General features: G+C 48.2%; 1 protein-coding gene across 1 annotated transcript in view; it reads left to right on the forward strand.

The window, feature by feature from the left end:
• LOC149352703 (neuropilin and tolloid-like protein 1) overlaps nucleotides 1–26159 on the forward strand; it is a 273532-nt gene that overhangs the window by 236910 nt on the left and 10463 nt on the right. The window contains exons 5-8 of the mRNA XM_089581925.1: nucleotides 3521–3657; nucleotides 5270–5510; nucleotides 7934–8059; nucleotides 19198–19376. Coding sequence (XP_089438051.1) covers nucleotides 3521–3657; nucleotides 5270–5510; nucleotides 7934–8059; nucleotides 19198–19376 — 683 coding nt within the window. The remainder of the gene's footprint in view (nucleotides 1–3520; nucleotides 3658–5269; nucleotides 5511–7933; nucleotides 8060–19197; nucleotides 19377–26159) is intronic.

The following is a 26159-nucleotide window of genomic DNA, read 5'->3' on the forward strand; positions in this document are numbered from 1 at the left end:
AGTTAATAAACGTGAGGGTGGCGAGGGTATATCTGCTCCTAAAGGAGCATCTGTCGTTGTCGCCTTGGCGGTTGTGGTTGCTCCGACGCGCTTCTTTTTAGAGCAAGAGCAGTTTGTTTTGTTTTTTTTTCTAGGACATGCGCTCGCGCACGGGATGACGTTGCCACATTGTTCGCCCCTGCGCTCTGTCAGCTTAACACGCGAGGACGCTGCAAACCATGCTTAGCCGCGAGGCGGCGCTGTTAAACCACGACGCGTAAAGTCAATAATGTTCAATCACTGACAGAGGAACCTTAGTCACGAAATCAGTTGTCGTTGCGCGGTGATATAAAAACTGACTGGTGATTGGTCAGCAGGCTCAGCTCTCGCCGAGTTCTGCGACGTACAGCAAGAGTAAGCACTGGTGAAATTTGTTCTTTCCCTCTGGCCTATCAGCTCAGAAAAGCACACAAAACTGCGTTCTGTGTCAGCCGGTCCGCCCTATAGCATGACGCCGGTCGCGAGGACACGCTCCTTTTGCAGGTAGAGCCTCGAGAGGTCGTATCACGTAGTGCTACCAACAAATACGGTCTGCATGCATGAAAATGTCTTGCGCGCACGAATAGTCTACTAAAACCGACCGTGCACATAGATAGTTCACTTCGTGCGTACACCACTGGTAGCGCTTTACGAACGACATTTTGTACTCGAGGTCTTGTTAGTTTAATTAACCGCCGAAAAACACGCTAAAGATGTTTTGAAAAATATCCGAGCACTAGCCCATATTCACCGCTCTGAATTCCGGCAGTAAAGGGCATAAAAACCCAATAATGGAGGGAAAAAAAGGTACAGGATTTATGTGTAAATAAATAAAGAAGGTGAGGATTTCGTTTTTTTTTTTTTTTAGGCTACCACAGGCCTTTGGTTCCAAAGAACTAAGTAAAAACAGTTCAGGTACGTACGCCGCCGCTCGGCTAAACCGGAGCGCCTAAACAAGGCCTGTCGCTGATAGGGCTACCGATAAAAAATTCAGGCGGCACTTTGACGATCTAAAGTGCGCCAGGCGAAAGCCTTTCCACGCAACTTTGGCCGCACGGCCGTTGGCACACACGAGGCGGCTATGGGGCGACTTGGATTGACTAGTCATGACTAACTAGTCATGGTTGGTTAATGACTAACTAGTCCTGACTAATTAGTTGATGACTGGTTAATGCCTAGTTAGTCATAACTAATTAGTTGGTGACTAACTAGTCATGACTGGTTATTGGCTAACTAGCCATGACTAACCAGTCATGACTAACTAGTCTAACTAGTCATGACTGGTTAATGGCTAATTAGTCATGTTTTGTGACTAGTGATGGCTAGCTGACTTTCACTTCAGATGCAACGGACAGAGTCGTGGCCGCGAGTACGAGCCGTTAAAGGCATTCGCCTTAATAGTGAAGGACTGGAGACAGCGTTCTTAGATGATTAAAAAAAATAGCCATAAGGTGTTCAAACGGGCTGACTGTACCTTTGCCAGCACTTACCGCGTACAACCACCGCAGAACGCGTCACGTGCACGAATTCTCTACGCGAAATCGACGGACTGTATCTCCGCTCACTGGCTATACATTCTTCGTTTGTGCCGCGAGAAAAAGAATTGAATCATCGATCCATCTAGCACACACTATGCATAATGCATACCAAACTGAAGAGCGAATTTTTTTCCTTCTTTTCTGCACGCTCGCGCATGTGAGGGTCTACACAGTTTTGAACTGCTCCGGACGAAGCAAAAACAGGTCTCTTAACTTGGCATGCCGTGAAGCACAGGGCGGAAACAACCCCGCTAAATCCTGCCGCGCGGGTTGTTCGTGCCTCCAGCACGCTTTAGTGTGCTAGCGCTAAAATGAAACACCGCTGCCGGCAGCAGACCGAGCAGGACCGGTGGTCCCCCGCAGCCTTTCGGGCCAAACGACGCTGCGGCTGCGGTGCGTTAGAGACCACACTCCGGAGAGTGCGGCGCTACTGGCGTCTAAAGAAGAAAAAAAAAAGCGAGTGCGGTTGAGCCGTTATTTGCATCATCGGCAGGCCTCCCCCATGGCGAGTTCCCGGGCGGCGGCTGCAGTAGCTCGGCGAAAATTGGTCATTATTAATGGGCCCCGAGAGCGGCTCGGTTGACCTCGTCAATCGGATTCGAGCGCGCGCCGCCGGAACCCCAGGTGGTCTGGGCGTGTTCGCTCTCGCGCCGACAGCCCAGAGTATGATGCGCTCAATGGAGGCACGCGCGCGCATGCCACGAAGCTGTAGTAACACGCGGTGGTCGCACCAGCAAGAGCAACTGCGGCGGCGGGTATAATCAATCGATCCCGGCGCATAAGGGCCGCACAGGCGCCCCCTCAGATTGAGATGAGTCTTTATAGTCAGCCTGTTTGGTTGCGGGCGCGTTGTTTATGCGTCCCTGGGGCGCTCCTGGCGTATATGGATGGCAAATGCGTGCCGCTAAGTTCCGCGTCTACGGCCGTAGCGGCCGCAGGTGCCCGCGCATCAAGAGGCTATATACGAGCGCCGTGTGCGTGAGTGCGTGCGTGGTGAACATTACGTGACTGCCCCTTGCTCTGACCGCGGCCAGCGATTCGGCACCCTGCGCAGCCCGGGAAATTCCCTCCCTTACCGGCGCCTCGTTTGTTTTCTGGGAGCCTCCATTACCTTCGCGGTGCAGCACGGTAGGACTTAGGGAAGCGAGTGGTTGCTATCAAGCATGAATGGGGAGAGGAACTGACAACCACCACAGGCCGGGGATAAAACAAAGCGGCGCTAGTGCGCTCCTTCAAGCCATGCCGCAGCCTCAGTTTTATTTGTTTAGAATGGGTAGTGCGTATTTTGTAGCAAGTCAGGCACGCAAGCGGTAAACATAGCTGGCAATTCACTGAAGTCGCAGCCTTTAATCAGGGAAGCTATGAAGCATGTAACGAGTACACATCGCGTCCCTCGCAGTGTGGTAGTGGAACTTAGTGCCCCATTGATTTTGCCGTTCCATTGCCAGTGATTGCCCTCCCAAACATCGATTTATTAAGCAGCCGACAGGTTATGAAAAAACAAAAGCATGCGCTAAAATGGCCTGTTTAGTCAATGAACGATCAGAGAGAGCGCAGCAACCGAGAAAACTAGCAAGACGTATTCAGTAAAAGCGAGTAAATTGTTCAAAGCACAGTAAGATGCTATGTGTACTTCTTTACGCGTCTAGCTTTTTCCTTTTACTTAGCCTCTAAATATGTAGTGTGCAGAGCACTAAATAGCCACCAAAATGTTGCATGAACAAAAACATACGCTCTAATCAAACATTATTCGTCTCTTTCGAAGTCCTGTTTGCGAATTTATTCTCGCTAGAATTTTTCCACAGCCTTACCGACTTGAATGGCACTGGCCTTCTCTAAACTCTACAGCTTTTCCACGCCCTTCAAGCTAAAAGCATACCTTTCGAAGACAGTGAGACAAGACATTTTAAAGCGCGAAGCACGTGATTCTCCTGTGCCTAAAGCCCGCCTTTTCGTTTACTCAGAGTGCCTGTTCCACGTCGAAGGCAGCCACGGTATCATCGGCTCGGAAGACATCAAGCCATCCCAGCTGGAACACTCCCGCCAAAACAAGCTCCCCCTGGAGTGCACCTGGAGCATTCGGGTGAAGCCATCCTGGAAGGTACGCGCCGACCTGAGTTGTGCTGTCATTTCAGTTATCCAGTGTGTTGAATCCTGATGCCGACAAGCTTACACCGCAGCAGCCAACGCAGACGGAGCGTGCCGCATTCATCCGCTCTCGCAATACTGTGCCGTCTTCCACGGCAACCACGCATTCTGGTTACGCATTCCTCCGCTGTCGCTACACCATCCTCCTCCTTCCCCACGGTAAACCCCCCCCCCCCCCCCCCCCACACACACACACTGGGTGGTTTTCCCGTGGCAGCGACCCTCCGGTTGTGCATCCCTCCACTATCTCCATACTCTCCTCCTCCTCCTTCGTCGTGGTTACCACCTTCCGGTTACGCCGACTTCTACTACTACTACTATAACCACTACGACGCAAAACACAGGGAACTGGCTTTTAGCAGCTGTCGCTCTAAAAGTAGTATGCCGAGTAGGACCATCACAGAAATGCAGAGCGGCTTATAAGCTAATTGAAAAAACAAATCTCTTTTCCCCGCGTCATTCAAGCTCTTCCAAGTCTTGCCGAAGATTGGTCAGTTATATTCTCAGCACCTTTCCTGTGTTTTCTTTGTTGTTTCAGTTAATTTTTTTTTACTATCTGCTGCACTTTTCAAGCATTTGCAGTTTCACCGCCTCCAGCTCTACAGAACTTTCACCAAGCAAGTACCGCTCTTGGCGGCTTTGGCAGAAGATTCATGCGCTTTAAATTCAGCGAGTTAATCTCACGAAAAGGGCAGAAAAAGAATAAGTCGAGAAAGAAAGTGCGTTCTGTACCACTGCTCTCGTCATTCGGGGTAGTAGGAAGACATAAAAAGTAATTATACTTCTTGACCAATCCCAAACTAAGGGTTGCCATCAGTTTGCCTTGAGTTTGTCAAGATAAGTTTGCAACCATTACCATGCTTCAGGAACTGCCATTCTGTGCGGTTTTTTACTATACCATGGGTGCTCACTACCTGTAACAATCGAAAGCCAAGTGTCCGTACTACAAAGCTCTCATTTTGCCATTTTACATGTAGATGTCTTGGTGACATACAAGCAGGGCCCGTGCCTGTTTCCCGTCAGAAACGGATTTTTTTACATTCACCTTCTGTGAAAACTAAAATATGCTGCGTGCAGAAATACAACTTTACGATTCCCGGGCGTCGTGATCACAGGAAACTTCCTTCAGGACAGCTGCGGTATCCTGCTCGGACGATTAGCTGTTTACGAAACAACAGCTCGGCCATTTGGAAACAACGAGCGAGCTTCGTGTCGGGGCCGCTAGGTGCTCTTTAGGGAATATGCACCCTGAGAAAGCTGCTTACGCGGATGCTGCAGGACATGCGCTTTTCACGGAACAAATTCGATATGTTTTATTTTTTGTCTTTCATTCCACTTACGCTCCAGTGACAAGCAGCTAACAAGTCATCTCATTTTACTGTACTAGCATATGACAACACGGACCGACGACGCGCAATAATGTGAAAGGCACGGCTGAACGCTATCATGCAGTTTCTTTGTTCCGGCTTGGATAAGCTATAAGAATCTCGTGAGCCAGCGAAGTTCTGAGCTGTCCACGCAGAGGCCTGCAGTGTGAGTGACGACCCTTCCCTCCTTCTGTGCAGATGTACCTGACATTCCTCGAGTACAAGCTAGCGGACCCAAACAATTGCCGCTCCAATTTCGTGGACATCCTCGCAGAGGAGCCTCAGCACGAGTCATTGAGCCACTTCTGTGGCACAATGGCGGAGCCCACCCAGTCTAAGTCCAACCACGTCAAGGTGCGCTACTACGCCGAGCACGGCGCCCTCAAGGGCGGGAACTTCTCCATCCTCTTCACTGCCTTCAGAGAGGTCTCCAGCGGAGGTGAGGGCGGCGCATCGTGTACGTGCCCATTCGCGCGCCAGCCGACGTGACGGAGCCTCCGGCGAGGCGCACCATTAGGTGAACACGCGGCGTACATAAACAACGCTGCTCCCGATGAGGCAGCGGAGAAGTTCCTTTCATTTGCATGTGCGCGCCCGGCGCTGGGCAGCCGGCAACAGGGCGAGGAGAAGCAAGCACCCAAGGCCGGCTGTAACGTTCGCCGCGGCGGAGGGTCATTCCCAGCCCCGGCAGCGTTCGCGAATAAATTGAACCGACGCAGAAGCGCAGCAGCGACCGGGCCGCGGGCGTGCGCACGCGCGGCAAGCAAGCGAAAGAAAAAGGCATTTTGGCGGCCCACCACGAGGCCCGGCCATTAAATGGCCAGCTACTCTGGAGCATCGCTCGACGGTCTGGCGCGCAGGCTTCGCGCGGGGGATTCTTGCTTGCTCTACCGGGTTTCGGTTTCCCTCGCAGCCTGGGAGGAGAAGGGGAGGGTTTGTTTCTGCGCCTTATTTAATTCGCGCCGCCGCGCGCGCCTGGTTGCGCTGTCGCGCGTTATTAAACGCGCTGGCTTGTAAATTTGCCTACGGCGCCGCTCGTTTTTATCAACCCAGGGCCGCATTCTCTGTAGTGGGCGTAATTGGGACGCCTCAAACGAGCGCAGACACGCCGTCGGGGCCGCCGAGAGCGTGTCAGCGGAACCCGCGCGTAATTTTCTAACTTGGCTTCACTCGGGGAGCCGTCCGGCCTGGTAATCGCTCACTCCGGCCATTGGTAGACGCTGGCGCGGGCAGCCCTCCGCGGCGTCGGACGCATCGGCGCCTGCGCCATCGCGACCCGGCTGACGGCATCCGGCTATGTTTTGTTCTCGGAATTTGGCCGATTACGACACTACATACAGCCCAGCAGTGCAGATAAGGGTTCATTTCTTGTAACGACATGACCAGAAAGTGGTTTCCGCTCTCAAACACAGGCATCTTTGCAAACGAACGTCTCGCGTGATGTGTGCAACCACATGCTCCATATTTCTCATTAACGCCTTGTACGTCTCTTTTTCTTTACCCATACTCCAACGGCTTTCAATTATGCAACCAATGCAGACATTTTATTATCATTTTTCTTAATTATCTTATTATCTTTATTATCTTTTCATATCTTAGTTGTTAACCTAAAATCTCGCACCGTGGGACACCAATTTCGGAAGAAAAAAAAATGAAGGGTTTTCTGTGTCTAAAATGAGCTGTATTTGATCGTGTCGTATATGACATGGAGAGAGCTGCAGTCTAATTTGGACCCGAGATTGCTTAATGGGAGCCTGGAGTCTCTTAACAACAGAGCTGAATTTTGCTTCGACAAAAGTACTGGTTCTTTAGCCGGGTCAGTCTATGGCCCGTGACAGATGGTTCCAATACTGCTCCGTTGGTTTGCTGGAATTTTCGCGGAAAGAAACGAAGTGTTTCGCCACGTTTCCAATAAAATGAGAGTACAAAGGCACACGAACAGAAGGAACGACATCACTGACCTGTGTCTTTCCTTCAAGCGCTGCCGCCGTCGCGAAGGAGATCAGAACGTTGTTGCTCTTTTGTTTATGGCGACACCATTAGCCTTTGCCGAGGCTACGCTGTTGCACTATCGCTTGACTGACATGCCGACAATCGAAATTTTATGCCGATGACGGTGACCATTGGGTAAGCACCCTGTGGACGCCGCGTTGCGGCACTCGCGCCATCTTGCATAGCCTTTGCTACGGCGCATGAGCAAGAACGCCACATACTGTCGCCGAACGCGGCTCTCAACGAAATGATGAAAAAAGAAGCCACGAAATATGCCACTAACACTGTTGCGAAATTGGAAAGCTATTCTTTAAGGAGCGAGCCGCAAGACAAAAGCTCTCTCCTAATTATGCAGTGCGCGTGCAGTAGATTCGATTTTTGTACAGTTGCAATCGCGTGTCTCCTTCGCAATTGTCTGCCCGAAGTCAGAGTGAGGTGCGCGCAGGCTTGGAGCACACGTGCGATAATTCAACCTGCCACAACTGCCTTGAGCATATTGAAGTATTGAAGTAAATGATTGAACAGCTGCGCCCTCTCGCAGCAAGCGTTAGCGGAAGGCATGCAGGCGCAGCAGTGGTCATTGCGCAAAGCAGCATACTTAAGTGCGTACAGAAAAATTTGTCAACTTTCGACGGACACTTGACAGAGTCGTGCTGACATTCAACTGAGAGCTTGAATGTGTTTCCGCAATTACCAGGACGTCGCAGAACGCGACGAGAGGCTGTTCAGAAACAGAGCAGCAGACCGTCACGCAGCGCCTATTCCCCTACATTTTCGACACAGCTCTTCGCCAGTTTTAACAGTTTCGCTCGGTACGGTGTACCGTGCGTGATATGCGCAACACTAACGGCGATTTTTTGTTGTGCGCAGAGAGCTGCGACCCGGACACAGAGTTCAGCTGTGACGACGGCTGGTGCATCGACGTGAAACTCAAGTGTAACGGGCAGTTCAACTGCAAGTATCGTTACGACGAGGAGTCGTCAATCTGCCACGTCGGTGAGCATCTACGCGACGCATGCATGACACGCTTGACTCACTGTGCGAACCACCTGGCGAAAAAGGCATTTCGAGAGGGCGAGGAACGCATGCAGATGCCAAGTCGGCAAAGAAGATGCAATGATGGATAGCGCGAGCAGTGCGCCTTGTATGAAATATATGGGCGACTGACAGATAGATTCAGTTTCTGTCACGGCGGACCGGCCTATATCGCTTTCAAATCCGTGTAACACCTCGGACGAATACTGAGAAAAAAAAAAAAAAAAGGTGACCGGGGCGCCACCTCTTATTAAGCGTAATCAATACATCCTTGTATCAGATAAGTAAATTGTGAATTGTGTGAATTGTGGGTTTTAGCGTCCCGAAGCGACACTAGGGCTACGTCGAGGGCTTTTAAGTTAGGCCACCCGGGGTTCTTTAACGTGCACTGACATCGCTCAGCATACAGGCGTTTTTGTATTTCGACTCCATCGAAATACGGCCGCCGTGACCGGGATCGAACCCGCGACTTTGGAAACAACAGCCGAACGCCGAAGCTGCTGAACCACCGCAGCGGCTTAAAATAAATAACAAAAGTTGCGTAAGACTCAGCAGAGCATGTGTACATATGGAGATACATCTAAAGGTTAGTGCGAAACAGCGAAAGGGTGGTGTACGTTTCTTGCTTTCGAGATCCCTAGGCTGGATTCATTACAGGAAGGAGATCTTCTGACTGTTCTTAAATTAAGCAATTTCGATTTATCTTCCACTTTTTTAATTATGGCTGCCCAAAGTATTGCGTCACAGCGGTGCGAAGAACATTATTTTTATTTAGGTGTGATTTGTGGAGATGTTGGCATCCATTGTCGGAGCCCACGACTCCTCTCCTAATGTGATGAACTTGCAGCGTGTGTTTATGAGTGCGCGCGTGCGCGTGTAGTGTTTGACGTAACACGAACCAAGGATTTTGAAAAAGTGACTCACCGGAGCTGAGCGAAACCAATCACATTGTTTCGCGTCATGTAGCGCTCCTCAGAGTAATTTTTAAATTCCGCTTAATAAGCAACTTAGCTAAGATTATTTATGCAAATTTTCTGTTATTCACCTTAGGGTCACATGGGTTGCCTTAAGCTGTACAGGGAGTTAAGAAAGAACCAATGCAGTTTTTGCAGCAAGGTATCTCCTACGTGGACATTTTTTCCCGGCATTTAAAGGAAGACCGCGAAGTACGAAAAAAAAAAACACATGACTGCACTCATGCGTTGCTATATTCCAGCGCTCCCAACCGTATTTTTAACGAACGAAGCGTGTGCGCAGACCGTGCCCAAGTGAGCGGCCGCCGCTCAATTCGAAGGGCTGCTAAATGATAAAAATACAAAAAACGGAGGCTACCTTGAAATAGGTAGCCTGCTTCACTACTTTCCATTCCTTTGTTTTGTCTATGCAAATAGAAGCCCCGTCTGAATTGGCTGTCGATGGCCTGCCTATCACTTATCGCAGATCTCGGTGCGCTTTTCGTGTTCAGGAAGAATGCACTGACGGACTCTCAAGACTATGCTGAGAGCAGCGTCGGCCGCTCACTTCGGGACGGCGAGCTCGCACGCTTCGCTCACTCAGGACACACTTGGCAGCGCTACACTGCGGTAGCGCAAGAGCGCAATCACGAGTTCTTTTGTTTTTTTTTTCATATTTCGCGTGATTTCTTTAAATGTTGGAAAAAAGGACCACCTAAATATATGTGTTTACAAAAAAACTGGATCGGTTGTTTCGTAACCCCCACTACAACTCAACGAAACGCAAGTGACTCTAAACTGAATATAAAAATTTTCATATAATTAATCTAAGTTAATCAAAAATTAAGCGGGATTTAAAAAACACTCTGAGGAGCGCCACATGACGGGAAACAATATGCATTTGGTTTCACCCAGCTCCGGTGCACCACTTTTTTAATCCTTGGTTCAAGTTACGACAAACACCCGATGTGTGCATGTGCGTGTGCGTGTGTGTGTGTGTGTCAGGTAAGGGAAGGGAATGAGGGTCTCGTTATACATATCAGAGAAGCCAACGGCCATAGAAACCTAGGAACACGGGATTTTTTTTTTATTTTTTGGTGTTGGCTCGTGGAAAATATTGTATTTGTAATATATATATATATATATATATATATATATATATATATATATATATATATATATATATATATATATATATATATATATATATATATATATATATATGGTCGCGGCTGCCTGGTTAATTTGGGGGAAGACGGTACAGACTCGAGCAGGTCCGCGTTGAGTGCTCGCCAGCTGTGCTCGGCGTAACAAAAGGTGCCAAGTTTTAAAGAAGGTACTTGTTTTCATTCACAGTTGTTGCGCTTAAGTGCCGCGCCATATCCTTACGAGCGACAAAGGCGCAAAGGCCGGGCCTCCAATAAAGCCGCTGCATTAAGATTTCACTTAATTCGCCCCGCAGCGCGCTAGACCAGCCTGCTAACATCACACATACTGCACACGAGGGATAAAGCCATGGCATATACAGATGTGTAGGTCATACACCCCCTGTTCATAGGGTAATACGCACACCAAAACTAATGGCCTCCGTCAAGTATTTCGCGTGATAACTGCAGATACGGAGCAGCTGCAGTCGTCATTGGATGGGGCCGGCTTCACGCATGACGTCACACAAAGGCCCCATTTTCCTCTAAAATACAGTACAGTGAAAGAGCACATTCATCTGGCAAATGTGAATCCAGCTTCATCGAAATGGAAGAAACGCAGTAAAAATGCACCAGCAAAAGAGGCAATTTCGCGGCGAGAGAAAAGGCGCGAAAACATATACGCAGAGTCTGTGCACCAAAGAAAGGAAGTCACGATGCGGAAAGTTTCCACAAGCCAGAGCTGGCGACTGTTCACGAAAGTTTTCCGAGCCACGTATTTGCGAACAGAGTGAGAACGCCCTACGCGGTTCCGCTATGCACGACGCTCTGTGAGCGCCTCCAAAGTTTCATATATATTCATTTTCCTTCACTCTTGTCCGCATCTGAATGGAGAGGCGTACAGTCGGACCATGTCAAATAGGCGCCTCTATTCATTCGTGCCCGCTCTTTGTACGAATCCGGGAAAGCACGGCCAGGGCCGTAAAAATGGAAAGGGGATTAACCAATATAGTGCACCAAAGACACGAAGGGTGGCGCAAAACGAGAAACGAATCTCGTCGTGGGCGGCAAGGCGATACGCGCCTCCCTTTCTCGGCCCCAAGGCGGTTCTGGCCCCGGCGCTCGCCCGCAGAGCGCGCCGCTGATGAGCGACCCTTGATGAGGGCAGCCCTGCTTCTTCGCCGCCGCCGCGCGCAGACAGATGCCGGAGAGCGCGCAGACCGGGGAGATACCGCCCGCAGCAAAGGGCGTGCCGGGTGGGGGGAGGGGGCGATACGGCGGCGCCAAGGAGAAGCCTGCCGCGTGCTCCTGCGCTGCCGGCGGCCGAGACAAAACAGCAGCAGCAAGGACGAGCGCCCGGCCGGAGGTTTCACGCGCGGGCCGGCAGCGGCGAAGAAGCAAGAAGCCGGCGGGGAGAAATGTTCCTGGTCATTAGGAAAAATCGACGCGGGCGCTCGCGAAAGGCCATCGTCGAGCACGTTGCTACCATTGCCGGCAGCCAGTGTCGCCGGCGGAACGCTACGACGAGAAGCTGCGGGAATTGAATCCGCATTGAGGAGGCGCTTTTAGGTACTTTCTCGCCGAACGACGGAGAGCAACAAGGGGGGAAGCGCCGCCTTATCGCGCCCCCGCCGGGTTTTCTACAAAGCGAGCGGTTCGCGACCTCGTTTGAGCGTCGCGCAGGGGACCGCGCGACAACGGCCGCGCCGACGCAAGCGTGGCCCGGGCACCGCGGGCGTTGCTGCGCGGCTGCAGAGGCGCCCCGTCTATTATCTCGTCCAAGTCTGCGTCGTCGCATAAACGACGCCGTGCTGCCTCGGCGGGCGCACTTTAAAAGTGAAATCGCGTTCCATCAATACCGCCTTCCTCCTGCAGCCTTTACTGCGATCTCACGCGCCCACTCTTCTGGCGCAAGCGAGCTAAACGCGCAGCTGCATAAACGGGCTGATGCGAACAGGCAGGGCGAAAAGTGGATAGGCAGGTCGCCAGTTCCTTGCAAGAAACATGGTCAGCAAAGCCGCCGTGTCATTTGCAGTTGGTGGAATGCAATAATAACTAATTTGTATGCTCTCCAAAAAAGAGCAGGACACCATGCACCATGCATACATACATACATACAGCGTACATTTCACCAACAAACACAATACATACACCATGCACACAACATGGTGACTGATATGCGCACACAGTGATCCATGAGCATATGAACAAGGGCAAAAATAACAATAAGAGAAGAACATGACAGAAACAGGCGCACTTATTAAAAAATACAAAAAGAACTTAAAAGTACAAAAGCTAACGACACACACAAACAATTATCTGAATGTTAACTGTAGCTTCACCGTTAAGACAGCATCCGGCGATGTGTTGAAAGTATTCGGATAGGAACAGCGTCTGGCCCCATCGTACCGTTAGGCCGAACGCGGACCAACATAACGCACGTGCCTCCTTAACTGCCGCGTGGCAGTATATTCTCATTTCATTGTGGAATCCTCCCGGAAGAAATTAGCATTCGGTAATATTGGAGGACTGTAGACGTTTTTTTTTTTTAGAACATTTTTCATAATGCTGTCTGTCCTACCTCTCCAACGATTCCAACAGAAGACAAAGACAGTAACGCCATACCATAATGCACTTTAATCCAAAACATGCACAATTATTTTCTTTGCAGATGGCGGCACATAACTTTTGATATTAAGTAACAACCAAGCTACTAACCTCGGTCTTAAACATAGCATAAGTAGTGTTGCAAGGAAAAGTTACTATTGAAAAATATGCCAAAATAGTTAACAAAGTCCACATATTCAGTAGGCGAGCATTTGCATGAAATAGAATCTGATTTATGCAAGTAGATGGGAATATTAAGTATTAGCGGAGATCGAAAATAGACAAGTTGAGCTTTTTGAGCACTGACAACTCCATTATCAGTGAGCCAACGCACTGCATTGTAATGTAGCGAAATGATATCATTTCGCAACATTACCATGGCCTTTTTGCAATTAAAGATGGTTTGCCAGTAACCCATCCTCAACACATCTGAACATTGAACACTGAGAAATTTCCGAAGGGAAGTCGTTAACAAAAAACTTAAACAACAGTGGCGACAGAACTGAACCCTTAGGCATGCCTGCATTGAGGGCACGGCGTGATTTAAGGGCAACTTGATTGCTCTAGCAGTTTCTGAGAATGTTGCGAAAAGGCCCACGAAAACCCAAAGAATAAAGTTTGCGCAACTAGACTTGATGATTCAGCGCGAAAAACGTTTTCGCTACATTTAAGAATATAGCTAAAAGATTTAAAAAAAAACACTGAGAAGAGTTGATGCGAAAATTCCACAACCAGCGCACCAATACCACACCCGCAAATAAAGCTAAACTGACAATTAGTCAGGATACAAAAGTTACTAAAAAAAAGGCATAGTAAAGGAAGTTAAAAGGCCGCTTAATTACCATTACCTGTTGACAATGTGATAGCATTAGTATTTTTTTACCGAATTCATTCACACCGATGACGGTTGAAGTTCTTGATTTAAATCTCCCGCTGTTCCGTGTGATTTGAGGCATGCTCGTTCCAAGCGCTTTTTTTTTTTGTTGTTGTTGTTGCTGCTAAACCGGTCACGCGTTCAAACAGCCCGCACGTCCAAGTGTGCGCATTCTCTTGCTTTTGGACTGACTTGCACACGGATGGAAGTTGATCAAGACGATGGCATCCAAAGCACAGCGCAAGAGGCTGGCAGTTTAACCCGCGGGAACGTATTCTCTATTGTATTGGTTTGTGCGCTTTTGATTTGCAACATAACGCATGACATCTGCCAGCGAAACTGATCTGTTAGCGTCGCCGCGAGTTCTAATCTCACTTGCGGCTGTAAGGCTTTTAAAGATAGTTCTATTCCTTTGACATCACATCTCCTTGACGATAATGAGCGATTTTTATGACCACCCCATGCCGCCGGGTTTTTTCTTCGATGAGGCTTTTAATGCTGTCTCATTAAACGAAATTCCTCTGACACCTGGGCGAATACAGGTAAGATAGAAATTGGGCGGCAATTTTTGATTTCATCTGTCTTTCCGGACTTGTGCAGTGACAAAAGAACCGCAGTTTTTAGGCGTTCAAAAAAATCTGTCCCCCTCCAAGAAACCATTCAATATGGAAAGAATAATGTCCGACAACGCATTAAATGTTTTTTGGAGGGTGTGCAATGATATTCCATTATATCCAGGAGGCTTGTTCGGACAAAAACTAAAAATAATGACTCCAAATTAACACCCCGATATTCTATAAGAAAAGCTGCATGCAGCAGACTGGTATTAGCTAACGCACGTTTGTGGAAGGTGGAAAAGCATTCTGAAATGCTCTTGTAATGTGTCTGTTGAAAGAATCTGCCACTGCTATCGAGGCAAGAGTGAGTTCCAGTAACCCGTGGCTCACTTGAACTCACAATTTTTTAGATAATTTACCAAAGACCACGTTTTTCTTGCATTATTCGAAGATTGGTGTAATTTACGGGAAAAGTAGTGGCGTTTGGCACCACGAAGGAGAGCGACAACCCTTTTTTTTTTTACATAATTGTACTCTAATCGCAGTGCTTTCTCTTTCAAACTACTTTTGCACCTTCGCCACGAAGTATCTCGTTACGAAATTGCAGTAAGAATTTCCGCGTTGATCCAGCAATAATATTTTCCGATTGGTTTAGTTAAAAGCTGATGGCAAAGTAATCCAAATTTTTTTGGTTGCGTATACAACCATTCATGCACCTTTCCCGCCGAAGATTCATTGGTTAAGTTTGCCCAATTAGAGGAAACTATTATATAATCGAGTTTGGACTGATCTCGGTAGCTGCGCTGCCCTGAAACCATTCCAGCTAATGGAGTAAGGAACCAGACGAGCTCGGTACAACAAGGCGAAATACTACGAAGTAGCCAGTATTTGTAAAATATTACATGGCCTTAGAGAACACTTAGAAGTTCAAACAACTATATGCTTTCAGCAACACGGCACAAATTGATTATAAACAAATTCCACTCCACCAGGATCTCCAATTATATTTCCAGGCCATAAGAGGACAACATAGATGATAGCCAACGATTCTGGACAAAAGCGTCTATAAACGGGAAAGAATTTATGAACGCAATTGTTGCATATATTGTAACTCTTCACTATAACAATCAATATACCCTCAGATCTCCCGTCAATAGGCTTGCATTTTTATGCCGTTAACGTTCTTGCGGTCTTAAAAAGAGTTCCCCATTGATTTTCTATGGCAGTCTTTAATGCTTCACGCCAGCGATGGAAAAACTTCAAAAGAAATATTTTGCTGCACATTGGAAGAATGGACCATCACCTTCAATATTTTCATAACAGTACCGTACAATTCTTCCAATATTAAAAATGTTTGCCCAAGGATGTTAGACATTAGGTAATCACAGGATTTAGCAGGGCATAAAAATGCGGATAGTTAGATACCCAATTAAACAAAATTGGTTCACAGAACTCTAACGCAGCAACTTTGTTTGCAACTCCACAAGAAACTGTAAGAGGCTGCAGGAAGGCGGTCGATAAAGTGGTAATAAAAGTACAGAAAATTGCCCCTTACAAACTTTAACCATCAGAGAATCTGCATGCACGAAAGAAGTACTTATAGAGAAAACATCATAGTTGTGTTCCAAAAAAAAAAAAAAAGATGTTACCTCCGACAAGCCGTCTGCTCCTTGTAACAAAAAGGGCCCAAAAGCCCTAAAAATGAAACATATCAATGCAGGCCTGGAAAACATTGATATCTGTCACTGCCAAGACGTCAATAAAGCCAGCTACAGATTCAGCAAACAATTCTTCCCAGTATTTACACAAGCTTCGAATATTACCACTTACAATGCTGTAACTTTTATCTGAGTCACAACCAAATTTAGTTCTAAATGATTTGAAATGCATTGATTCGCAGAAAGAGAAGGGCATGCTGTCTAAACAACGTTATCAAGGTCTGCTTCTTTACTTATTCTAACAGTGCTACTGCTTCGTTCTTCTTCAGTTCGATTTTCCCACCTTTATGTTTAGCGACTTTAACGGGTGCCTTCTCTTTGTGTTTTCCTTTCCCGCTGATTCTTGCCAGCAGTTGGCGGCAGAGGTTCGCAAAACGCGGCGGCCACGTGCTCCGAGTTTTCTTCTAGGCGTGAAACAGACTGTACAAGCTGTGATGGCGTATATTTGAGGCGTTGCAGATTACGCACATGCGCAAGCTACCGTGCATGCATATGCACTGAGCCAGCATGTTCTGTGCAACCCAACTCCAACCGTCATCGAAAGTCGGAGGAATTAGGCTTCCACCGAAGAAGCAGTGACGCAAGAAATACACGCTTTCCAGCCGCCTAGAACCTGTCGTCGCGCTCAAGCGAAGGGTTGCATCAAAAGACACGAGCGATGGGCGGGGCGGCGGAGCACCGCGGGCATCAGGTCCCCTTCAAGTCTTCCTGTCAGCTGGGAAGTGAATTTCCGTGTCGCTGCAACACCAACGACTAAAAATAAGCACGAGGTCCCGGGTGTTGAACAGAAAGATGGGGCGAGGTCGCAGAATGTTCAATCCGGGGTTCTTTTCGCTGTGTGTGGCCTCTATTCGCGCTCCAAACGTGAAAACTATACATCGGCACTCTTTTCACGTGGCTTCAGCGGCCGGAGACAGCTGAAAATATTGTCGTTGGATGTGGTACCTTTCCGAAATCCACGGAATAGTTCCGTTACAGACAAGCGTGAGGCCGTGACGTCATGGAGATGCGGCGGCGCTAGCTTCGGGGGTGAAAAGGCAATCCCAAAGCCAAGGGCGAAAAAAAGAGTGTATTCATGCGCACATTACCGGTGGAGAGAGACCTCGAATCCTGCCACAAACGTCTATTTCATCAAGCAGAATAAAGCAGTTAAGCGGTGGGCTGCGCGCTTGACAAAGTTCCGAAGTACAGAGAGATCCCATTTGCCTTAGTCAATGTGACTGTATGATTTAACTGTCCAGTAATTTTCCACGTTCTCCGGAATGAAGTGGCGCAGAGAAAACAGGAGGCACAACACAAGGGTCATCACGTAAAAAGATGATTCGCGTCGTGCATCACATCGACCTACTTTTTGCACTAGCAATTGGGTATGTTGCATTACGCGTGCCACGCTCGCGTATTTTTGAACATAATTCGCGACGTGCCGGCAAACTGTTGTGCGGTTGGTTAAGCCCGAGGTAGAAGAAAGGAGCGCCATAAGTTTCCGCAGGTTTACTGCGGTCACATAAAAGCGAAAGCAATCGGCAGCGGTCGTGAAGCGGTACAAAGTTTGGCGACGGCTCGGCTTCTCGGCGAGCATTACATTTCTGCATCGAAATCTGATCATTTAGCTTATGTCTCTTAATCCGCATGGTATGCTCTTCGGTCGCGTGGTGCAAAGTGCAATGTTCAAAGCGTTCCATCGTCCTCTCAGAATGAAAAGTTAAACTCGATGATCCGTGTGCGTGTGATCGTAACTTGAACGTAGGCCAATCACCTGCGCCGGCCCTTTCTTCGCGCAAAAAAGACAAAACAGCGGCTGCTAGTCGCCTTCACAGCGAGCCACTAAATGCAATGTTTAGTCGCCGCCGTGGCTCTGGTTATGGTGCTTGGTTGCTGACCTGAAAGACGCGGGTTCGATCCCGGCCGCAGCGGTCGCATTTCGATGGAGACGAAATGCTAGAGGCCTGTGTGCTGTGCGATGTCAGCTAGTGCCCGTTTAAGTGCCCTCCACTACGGTGTTCCTCTTAGCCTTAGCCGCGAGACATTAAATCTCTCAAACGCGACTTTTAAAGCAGCATTGAACTCGGGTACTAGTGCGTACGACGCGTAGTTTTTTTTCTCTATTTTCACTTTCGCGATATTCAGCAAGTGTCTTTTCAACACCGTGTTATTTCCCAGATTAGCTGATTTCTTGCAGGTCGATACATAAAGAGCAAATACTGTACGAAAAGCCACGCTAGTCAAGCAGAAGGCGCGCACTTGAATGCAAATTTTAAAATAAGAACCAGAGTGACATGAAACATTCAGCTCACCGGGGTGAACGTAAATTTCGTTTGAAGCTCGATGAAAACGTCATGTATGCGTTTGCGCAGCAATCCCAAAGCCAAGGGCGAAAAAAAGAGTGTATTCATGCGCACATTACCGGTGGAGAGAGACCACGAATCCTGCCACAAACGTCTATTTCATCAAGCAGAATAAAGCAGTTAAGCGGTGGGCTGCGTGCTTGACAAAGTTCCAAAGTACAGAGAGATCCCATTTGCCTTACTCAATGTGACTGTATGATTTAACTATCCAGTAATTTTCCACGTTCTCCGGAATGAAGTGGCGCAGAGAAATCAGAAGGCACAACACAAGGTTCATCACGTAAAAAGGTGCTTCGCGTCGTGCATCGCATCGACCTACTTCTTGCACTAGCAATCGGGTATGTTGTATTCTTCGAGAAAAACAAAAAACAAAATGAAGGACACCGAATCACTGTAGAAAAGAACCGCGCATTTCCAACACGCTTGGCCCATATGTTGAGAACTCTATAGACGACTAATTTCTACCTATACCTCGTGCTTTCTCGGTTTCATTCAGTCAGTCGAGTAGTCGCCCGCAGTAGCCGCGCTGTCACTTGCTGCCAACTATGAGCGGCGAATAAAGTCGATGCAGGGCTCCGCCAGCTAAGGTTGAAAAAGTGCAGAACTACTTTCCAGGCATCAACAAAATTGTTTCTAACCACAAGCGACGCGTACGCTGTGATATATACGCATACGCGAGTTGGTTTCTAAGGCAACGTTGCGAAAGGCGAGCGATGGCAGTATGTATGTGTTTGTTGCCACGGCTTCTATCGTCCGCGGTACGCGCGTGCAATATTTCCGCCTGATTACCGGCAAACGAGAGGGCACACATATGCTCTCGGCTCGCGCGTGGTCCCTGGAATGGCCGCGCTATGCTCGAGATACGCGCACAGGTGTAACCGCCAGCCCCTTTGCATGCAGGGTCGAATGTGGGCGTCGTGCTCTCCATGAAGCACATGGTGGTGATCCTGGTGGTGTTCTCGGCCCTGGTGGTGGGGATGTGCGCCTCCATTGGCATCACCTGCCATAACAAGATCCAGGAGCGCCGGCGCCGGGAACGCGAGTACAAGCTGCGGCGCTCCAAGGAGGCTTCCGTCGAGGTACGTGCTGCTGTTCGCAGAGGGCGCGAGCTACGTGCCGCCTTGGTGTCTTAGAACACGCAGCTACAAAAAGGAATTTAACGAAGAAGATGACACATGTGCTGTGTGTGGTAAATCAGTAGAAACTACTGAATACGTCATACTCAAATGTGTTAGTATCCACCCGGATGTCGATGCAGGCACAGTCACTCTTCCTGAGGCCCTAGGGTTTAAAGATAACAATGGCCATGTAAATAAATCTGCGGTGGAAGTCAGCAAAAAAGCGATTGGAAGATTGGTGGCTCAAAAGCAGAATGGTGACATAAGGCTAGAAGAGTAGGAAAACGTATTGCCCGTCTATATGTGTCTTCCTTTAGTCCTCGTCCAAGTTCGCGCTGTTTTTCAGGAAAATGTCGTACCAACCCGCCCAAGCATCCGCTTTAACATATTGAAAGAAAATGGCGAACTTTAATAACAATTTACAGCACATTTAAACAAAAATAAAGAAAAAATGCCGAGCATGGGGGCAACTGCCACCACCAAGTTTCAAAGGGGACGCTCCTATCTTCCATCCATCCATCCATCCATCCACCGTTGACCGCACCCTGTGTCAGCGAAGTATACCAAAGGCAGGACTCTGGCGCCGTTGGTATACACCCGCGAAATACAGCTTTACTGGCGTTAAGAAACCGCTCGTTTGATTTACAGTCGCGTAATAACAGTGAAGTTAGAACAGAGAAGAAATGCACAGACTTAAAACAGTAGCGACATTAAATTTATGGATCGCATTTTTTTTTTCGCTCTGTGCACACTGCGTCAGGCGTGAATAACCCTGCAACATGATGTATCACATATCAATGCGTCTTAGATAATTTATTATCGCGTAACTTCCACACAAAAAAGCTTGGCTCCCGCTTTCGACGGTTTAGGGTATCGGTGGCACGTCACAACTGGGGAAATACTGATACAACAACGCTGTCAGTCCGAGTGCCCCCCCCCCCCCCCCACACACACACGCGCGCACACACACACAAAAAAAATGCCTGACTGGAATTCTCCGTTGTCTGCTCACTTTAGCAGACAGTACGCGGGTTAAGATGTCCTTCTCGAGCAGACTCGGTGGTGCCACCGGTTTAAGTGGGGAAGAAGTCGAATACACAGTAACTGAAAGCCATGGTGATTAGCCTGTCATGCTTGAAAACTACAGACATACACAAACTCCATACCCATGCCCAGTACTTAAAGTCAGGGGAGTCTCGGGGGTTCCCAGACCTCCCCACCAATTTGGCAAGGGATCTAGACCACCCGAGCTAGAATGTAGAGACTGCAGTCTGAATATGAATCCGAAGCAAGCAACCATTTTTTGCCAAAAAAAAAAAACGCAGGTTCGATCCCAACCACGGCGATCGAATTTCGATGGAGGTGAAATACTAGAGGTCCATGTACTGTGCGATGTCAGTGCACGTTAAAGAACTCCAGGTGGTCGAAATTTCTGAACCCCTTCACTACACTGTTAGCAAAAAAACACCCAAAAGGGAGTAAATGGCTTGTCCTCTAACGCACATGCACCCAAAAGTATCTCTGTCTCACAAGATGTTTGCAGCACTACGAAAGGTAGAGCTCTCTCGTCCAATAAGGATGGCGCGCACTACATTAGTGTGTTCCTACGCGCCTGTCGCCCCTCCAATTACTGACAGGTGGCTCCATCCATGTGAAAGAAGGCGTACTAGTAGTTAGCTTCTTCCACCCTCTAGCAGGTGGCGCTTGATATCCTTTTATTCTTGGTTTGTTTTTGGACAGGCGGACGCCCGTTCCAAAGGGACTGGCCCCACTTTTTTTTTTTTTTGTCGCGACCTGTTCTCATCAGTTCCTCTGTTATCGCGTCGCAGTAAATTTCAGTAATCGTGTCATGTGCATATAAATTTATTTACTCCAGCGTGCCGAGGCAGCCGAGTGTCGATGGTGGCGAAATGCAAAACAAGCCTATGTGCTGCGCGAAAGTCAACGCACGTTAAACGGGCTCGATCATCTCATCGTCCTCATCACAACTGAATTCAGCACTGCTGGTTGTGTCGTCCTCCAGGTTGACAACAATGGCCGGTCCCTGGTCAACAACATCGTCGATGATGTGGTCCAGTTTTCTCATCACATCTTCCTCACTGATAATATGCTGCACGTAATTCTTCCATTTCTCAACAGTCACTTGCGTGATGCATTGCCAAACCAGAGGCTCGACGAGTGTTCCCCGTTCATTTCCTCGTGGTAATCGCCCGAGTTTTTCTTCGCTCGGAAAACTTCCGCTGCGCCTTCGACAAAACCTTGCTCACTACCGCAATGCGTCACAATAAGCCTGCCACCTTTGCCACTGGGGTTTTTAAGACTAGTCGACAGTCCGGATCGATGAGCTTGGTGTGCAGATTGGATGGTGCAGTCAGTCCACACTCGACTTCGCGTGTGGCCGGCGTTAACCCACGTTTCGTCGGTGAAGAAAATAGGCCTACCCTGGCGTCGCAGCTCCGCTATCTGGCGCAGGTACCGGCGGCGACACTGCACAATGTGCGTCGCTTCGATTAACATCGCATTCCGACAGCGCTTCTTTTATCGGAAGCCAAGTTTCTTCAACATCCTCTGCATTGTAGCTGCTGACACGGTCGGTAGCGTGTCGTCCTCTTCGAAATGCGCAACCACCTTCTCGATAGTTGGAATTTCCCCTCTCTGGAAAAAGGTGTGTACCACCCTTCGCAACACGCTCAGGTCAAAATCGTCCAGCTTCTTCGTCCGGTCGCGGCCTCTTCCGCCAGCACGCTTCTTCGGTGACAACACTCGGCCCGCCTTCAACGTCTCCGTTGTCCACTTGTAAAGCGTTCGCTCGCTCACCTGCGTGAGTTTTGCCTTCCTCTTGATGAGCGCATTTGTACTCGAACTGCCCCCGCACTCGACGCGAAGCGCTTCAAGAACATTTAAAGCCACCTGCTTCGCCTGCTTGGGGAAACAGCGCACTGTCGGTGTAGAGCACACAGGAGACACAACAGACTCGACCGACGCCATGTTGGAAAGTGGCGACGCATCACTACCTCGCAACAGGCCTCCGCAGAGCTGTGTCCGTACGGGCTTTGTCTGGTAATATCACCAGTGATTGAAACACTCTACCATTTAAATATACCTGTCCAAACCATGTTCTAAGTTGCAATGCTTATTGTTTTGGTTAATAGTCATACACTCCTCAAATATTCGAGGGACTATTTTCTGTGTTTCTGCAGTCCTGATTGGACGAGAGAGCTCTACCTTCCGTAGTGCTCCAAACATCTTGTGAGACGAAGTATAGGTTTTTTCCATATATATGATGTTTTTTCTTTACTCCCTTATATAAGGGAGTTATTAACCAGTGAAAAGGGAGTAAATTTTTACTCCCTTATAGAAATGGAGCCCGAAAATGGCGTGATGTTCATAGTTTATTTACCCTCATTCAGGCTCATTCTTTAAGTGACAGCGGTGGAAAGGGACAGTAGCTCTGCGGGCCGCCGGCAACCCAACTTGTGAAACTGCGCTGCCCTAACGTAACTCCGCGTCCCGCATTCTATTCGCCGTCTGCAAGCCCAGCGGCGGCGTAGGCGGCAGGAGTCGTGTGCTTGTCGTCTCCCTTTGTTGTACGAGCTCGTTTGGTCGGCCGTGTTTGTAGATAAAGGGATGTAACATTATAATCAACAGTTCAAAACTTAGAAGGAGTCACTGGGTAGTTTTCACGGTCATGCACCACGCTATATTTGACTAAAAACCAGAGCAGAAAAGTTGAAAACACCCCTGATGGTAGTTTGGAATGGCAGTGTTTGCTTCCATGTTCACTTCATTAAGGCTTGGCTTTTCGGTATGACTGAGGAAAAATGTAGCCTCATGAGCTCAATCAAGAGCTCAGGGTTGACACTATGTTTTATCACAGTTCCATGTTCATGAAACACATAATCTGCTGCAATACATTGCGAGGGCCACACTGAAAAAAACCTGTGAGAATTAGGCCTAAGCGGGGGCTGTAACGGGGTGGCGACACAAACAAAGGAAAGTTAGGTATGGTTAGAGCACTGGAGGCTTCACAGGAGCAATTCAATTATGTACCGTACTGTAGCGGAAAACGGCGACAAGCCGATATCTTGTACCGCGGCAGGCGCCTCTGAAGAAGCAGAAGTGAACGGAGATCCAGCGACGATGGTAACCAAGCGGTCTTCACTCACCGCCATTATCAGACGACTGACCAGAAGCAGACGAGACGCTAGGTGGCGGGGCGGATTGCACAAAATGGTGTTTTTTTACTCCATTTCGGCAATGGTGGAGTATTTGGCACAATTAACTCCCTTTCTAGACTGAAGTAAATGCTGGTAAGTCCTCATTTTAACTCCATTATTCCCTCATGGGAGTAAAATGGAGGACAGTCGACCTTTTTACTCCCCACTCATGGAGTAAATGTTCTCACAAATGGAGTAAAAAGGGTGGCCGCTACCATTTTTACTCCCTTTTGGGTATATTTTTGTTTACAGTGCAGGCGTCCCTCATAGCCTGAGCCGCTTTGGGACGTAGACCCTCATAAACCAAACCACTTTTTATTCTTCTTTTTAGTGATGGTCGGAGCATTTCTTTATCGTTTAAAAAATTTCGCTGTGTTTTTTAGCTAGAATCATTAACATGCTTTCTAAAACCCGAGACGGAGAAAAATACAAAGTTGGTAGCACTACATAAAGGGTGGAAGAAAAAAAAAGGAACCCAATGCCCTCGTACCACGAGTCAGTCCAGAGCTGGCCACCCAGCTCCAAGGCTACACAAAAACAACGAGCACATTGGCAGAGCGTGGGAATCGTTTGTTTCAGGTCTGGGACATGAACTGAGCAAACAATGACCTTTAAAAATGATTTCTCACCTTCGTATTAAACGATGTGTAAAACAGGTAGCCAGCTGCTTTCTCTCTCTCCTTCTATTTCCCTCTCTACCTCGGCTCGAATCACTAGAGACCTCCCTTTGATGGAACCAGACTTTAAACAATGTCCATGTCTCCCGGCGAAGACGTGGAGCAAAAGAGCAACGTAGAACGCCGCGCAACTAATTCCTTTGAGAGGTGTAGAAGGCACTCTGCTTACTTCACTTACTTCGTTCGCCGAACGCAATAGAGCAGGGTGGTCGGGCCCAGAAAAACGAGCGAGACAAGCGCTATTTTAAGACAGAATAATTTGTGTATATGTCACTATACCTTCAAGCGTCACGTTGTTAGCGTCTGGGGCGAAATGCGGTACGCCTCTAAACATCCAGCCGTTATTACGCGCAAACATATCAGCGCAAGTAGCGCGTTCTAATCCGGCAATCTTGAACTTTCCCAGATCACGTGACCCTACCCCTGCCGATGCTGGACTTGCACAGACAGCATACCTGCGCCGTTTTTCAGATCAAGGTGCTCACAAATGCAGAAAGTCTCTGTATACAGATTTAAACACTTCCTGAAGCAGTAAATCTGTGGTTTGACAGGCAAGGCAAAAGCAGGGATGCGCCTCTGTGCGCTTTTCGCACCGGTGGGGCATACACTCCAAACCCGAATACACCTATATGGGAGTAAAAAGGGTGTAAAACTGTCCTCTAGCGCACTCCCTTCTTTAAAAGGTTGTGCGCTAGAGGACAGTTTTACACCCTTTTTACTCCTTTCGTGTTTAGAGTGTATGAATGCACTCGCATGACGTCTTGACTCTCTATCGCATCGTCCCACTTTGTACCTTTCCCGACTTCTACTCACTTTTTCGGCCGCGGGATAGTTCAGGCGCCCACTGTTCAGTGAGGCACTTACGGTGCCCGCAGCCATTTTCTACTCATTAAACAACCACTACTTCTACTAATACTACAGTATATAGTTATCTCTTTTCAGTGCAAACTTTCCTTAAAGAAAATAATTGTTTGGTTTGGTTTATGGGGTTTAACGTCCCAAAGCGACTAAGGCTATGAGAGACGCCGTAGTGGAGGGCTCCGGAAATTTCGACCACCTGGGGTTCTTTAACGTGCACTGACATCGCACAGTACACGGGCCTCTAGAATTTCTCCTCCAAAGAAATTCCAGCCGCCGCGGCCGGGATCGAACCCACGTCTTTCGGGTCAGTAGCCGAGCACCATAGCCACTGAGCCACCGCGGCGGCAAAAAAAAATAATTGTGCTTGCTGGCCAAACTTCTGCGGGCAACTATTGCCAATTGCAACTTTGACACGCAAAAATACATCCATTTTTAATAGACGTTACGGTTCAGAAGCCTGTACAAAACAGTCGGCAGCAAAAGTTTACGGGATGCGGTTGTGCAGAAGAAAAAATTGTGTGGGCGCAGTCATGCAAGCTGATCGCCTGAAACGCTTACACGGTATGGAGGGACATGTATATTCCATCCGCATTTTTATTTTTGCCAAAAGCTGCATGCAACAGCGTCGTTTTATGCTTTCTCCCGGTAGTGCGGCGTTGCTTATGCGCTAGATGCAGTGGGCGGTATCAAACTACTGCCTAGTCCGAAAGGAGCAAACAAAGAACTGTAACAACTAGGCGGGGCCAGTGATGAAACTGAACACCTTAGAGAACTTGGCAAGTAAAAGTTGTTAGCTACTGGTAGCAATTGTCTGCCTACATTCAGAAGCGGAAAACTTTCTTCGAGCATTTGCAGTTTATCCGTTTGGTTAAAATCCATCCTTTAATCGGAAGCACCGAGAGACGTATGTTTAAACCTCTGGCACGAAATATAATAAGCTCTGTGCGCGAACAGTGATACATGGTTCGATGTTTTCTGATTTTCTTCTG

The sequence above is a fragment of the Amblyomma mixtum genome, chromosome 3 (genome assembly GCF_055824585.1).
Source record: "Amblyomma mixtum isolate Tamu chromosome 3, ASM5582458v1, whole genome shotgun sequence".
NCBI lineage: Eukaryota > Metazoa > Arthropoda > Arachnida > Ixodida > Ixodidae > Amblyomma > Amblyomma mixtum.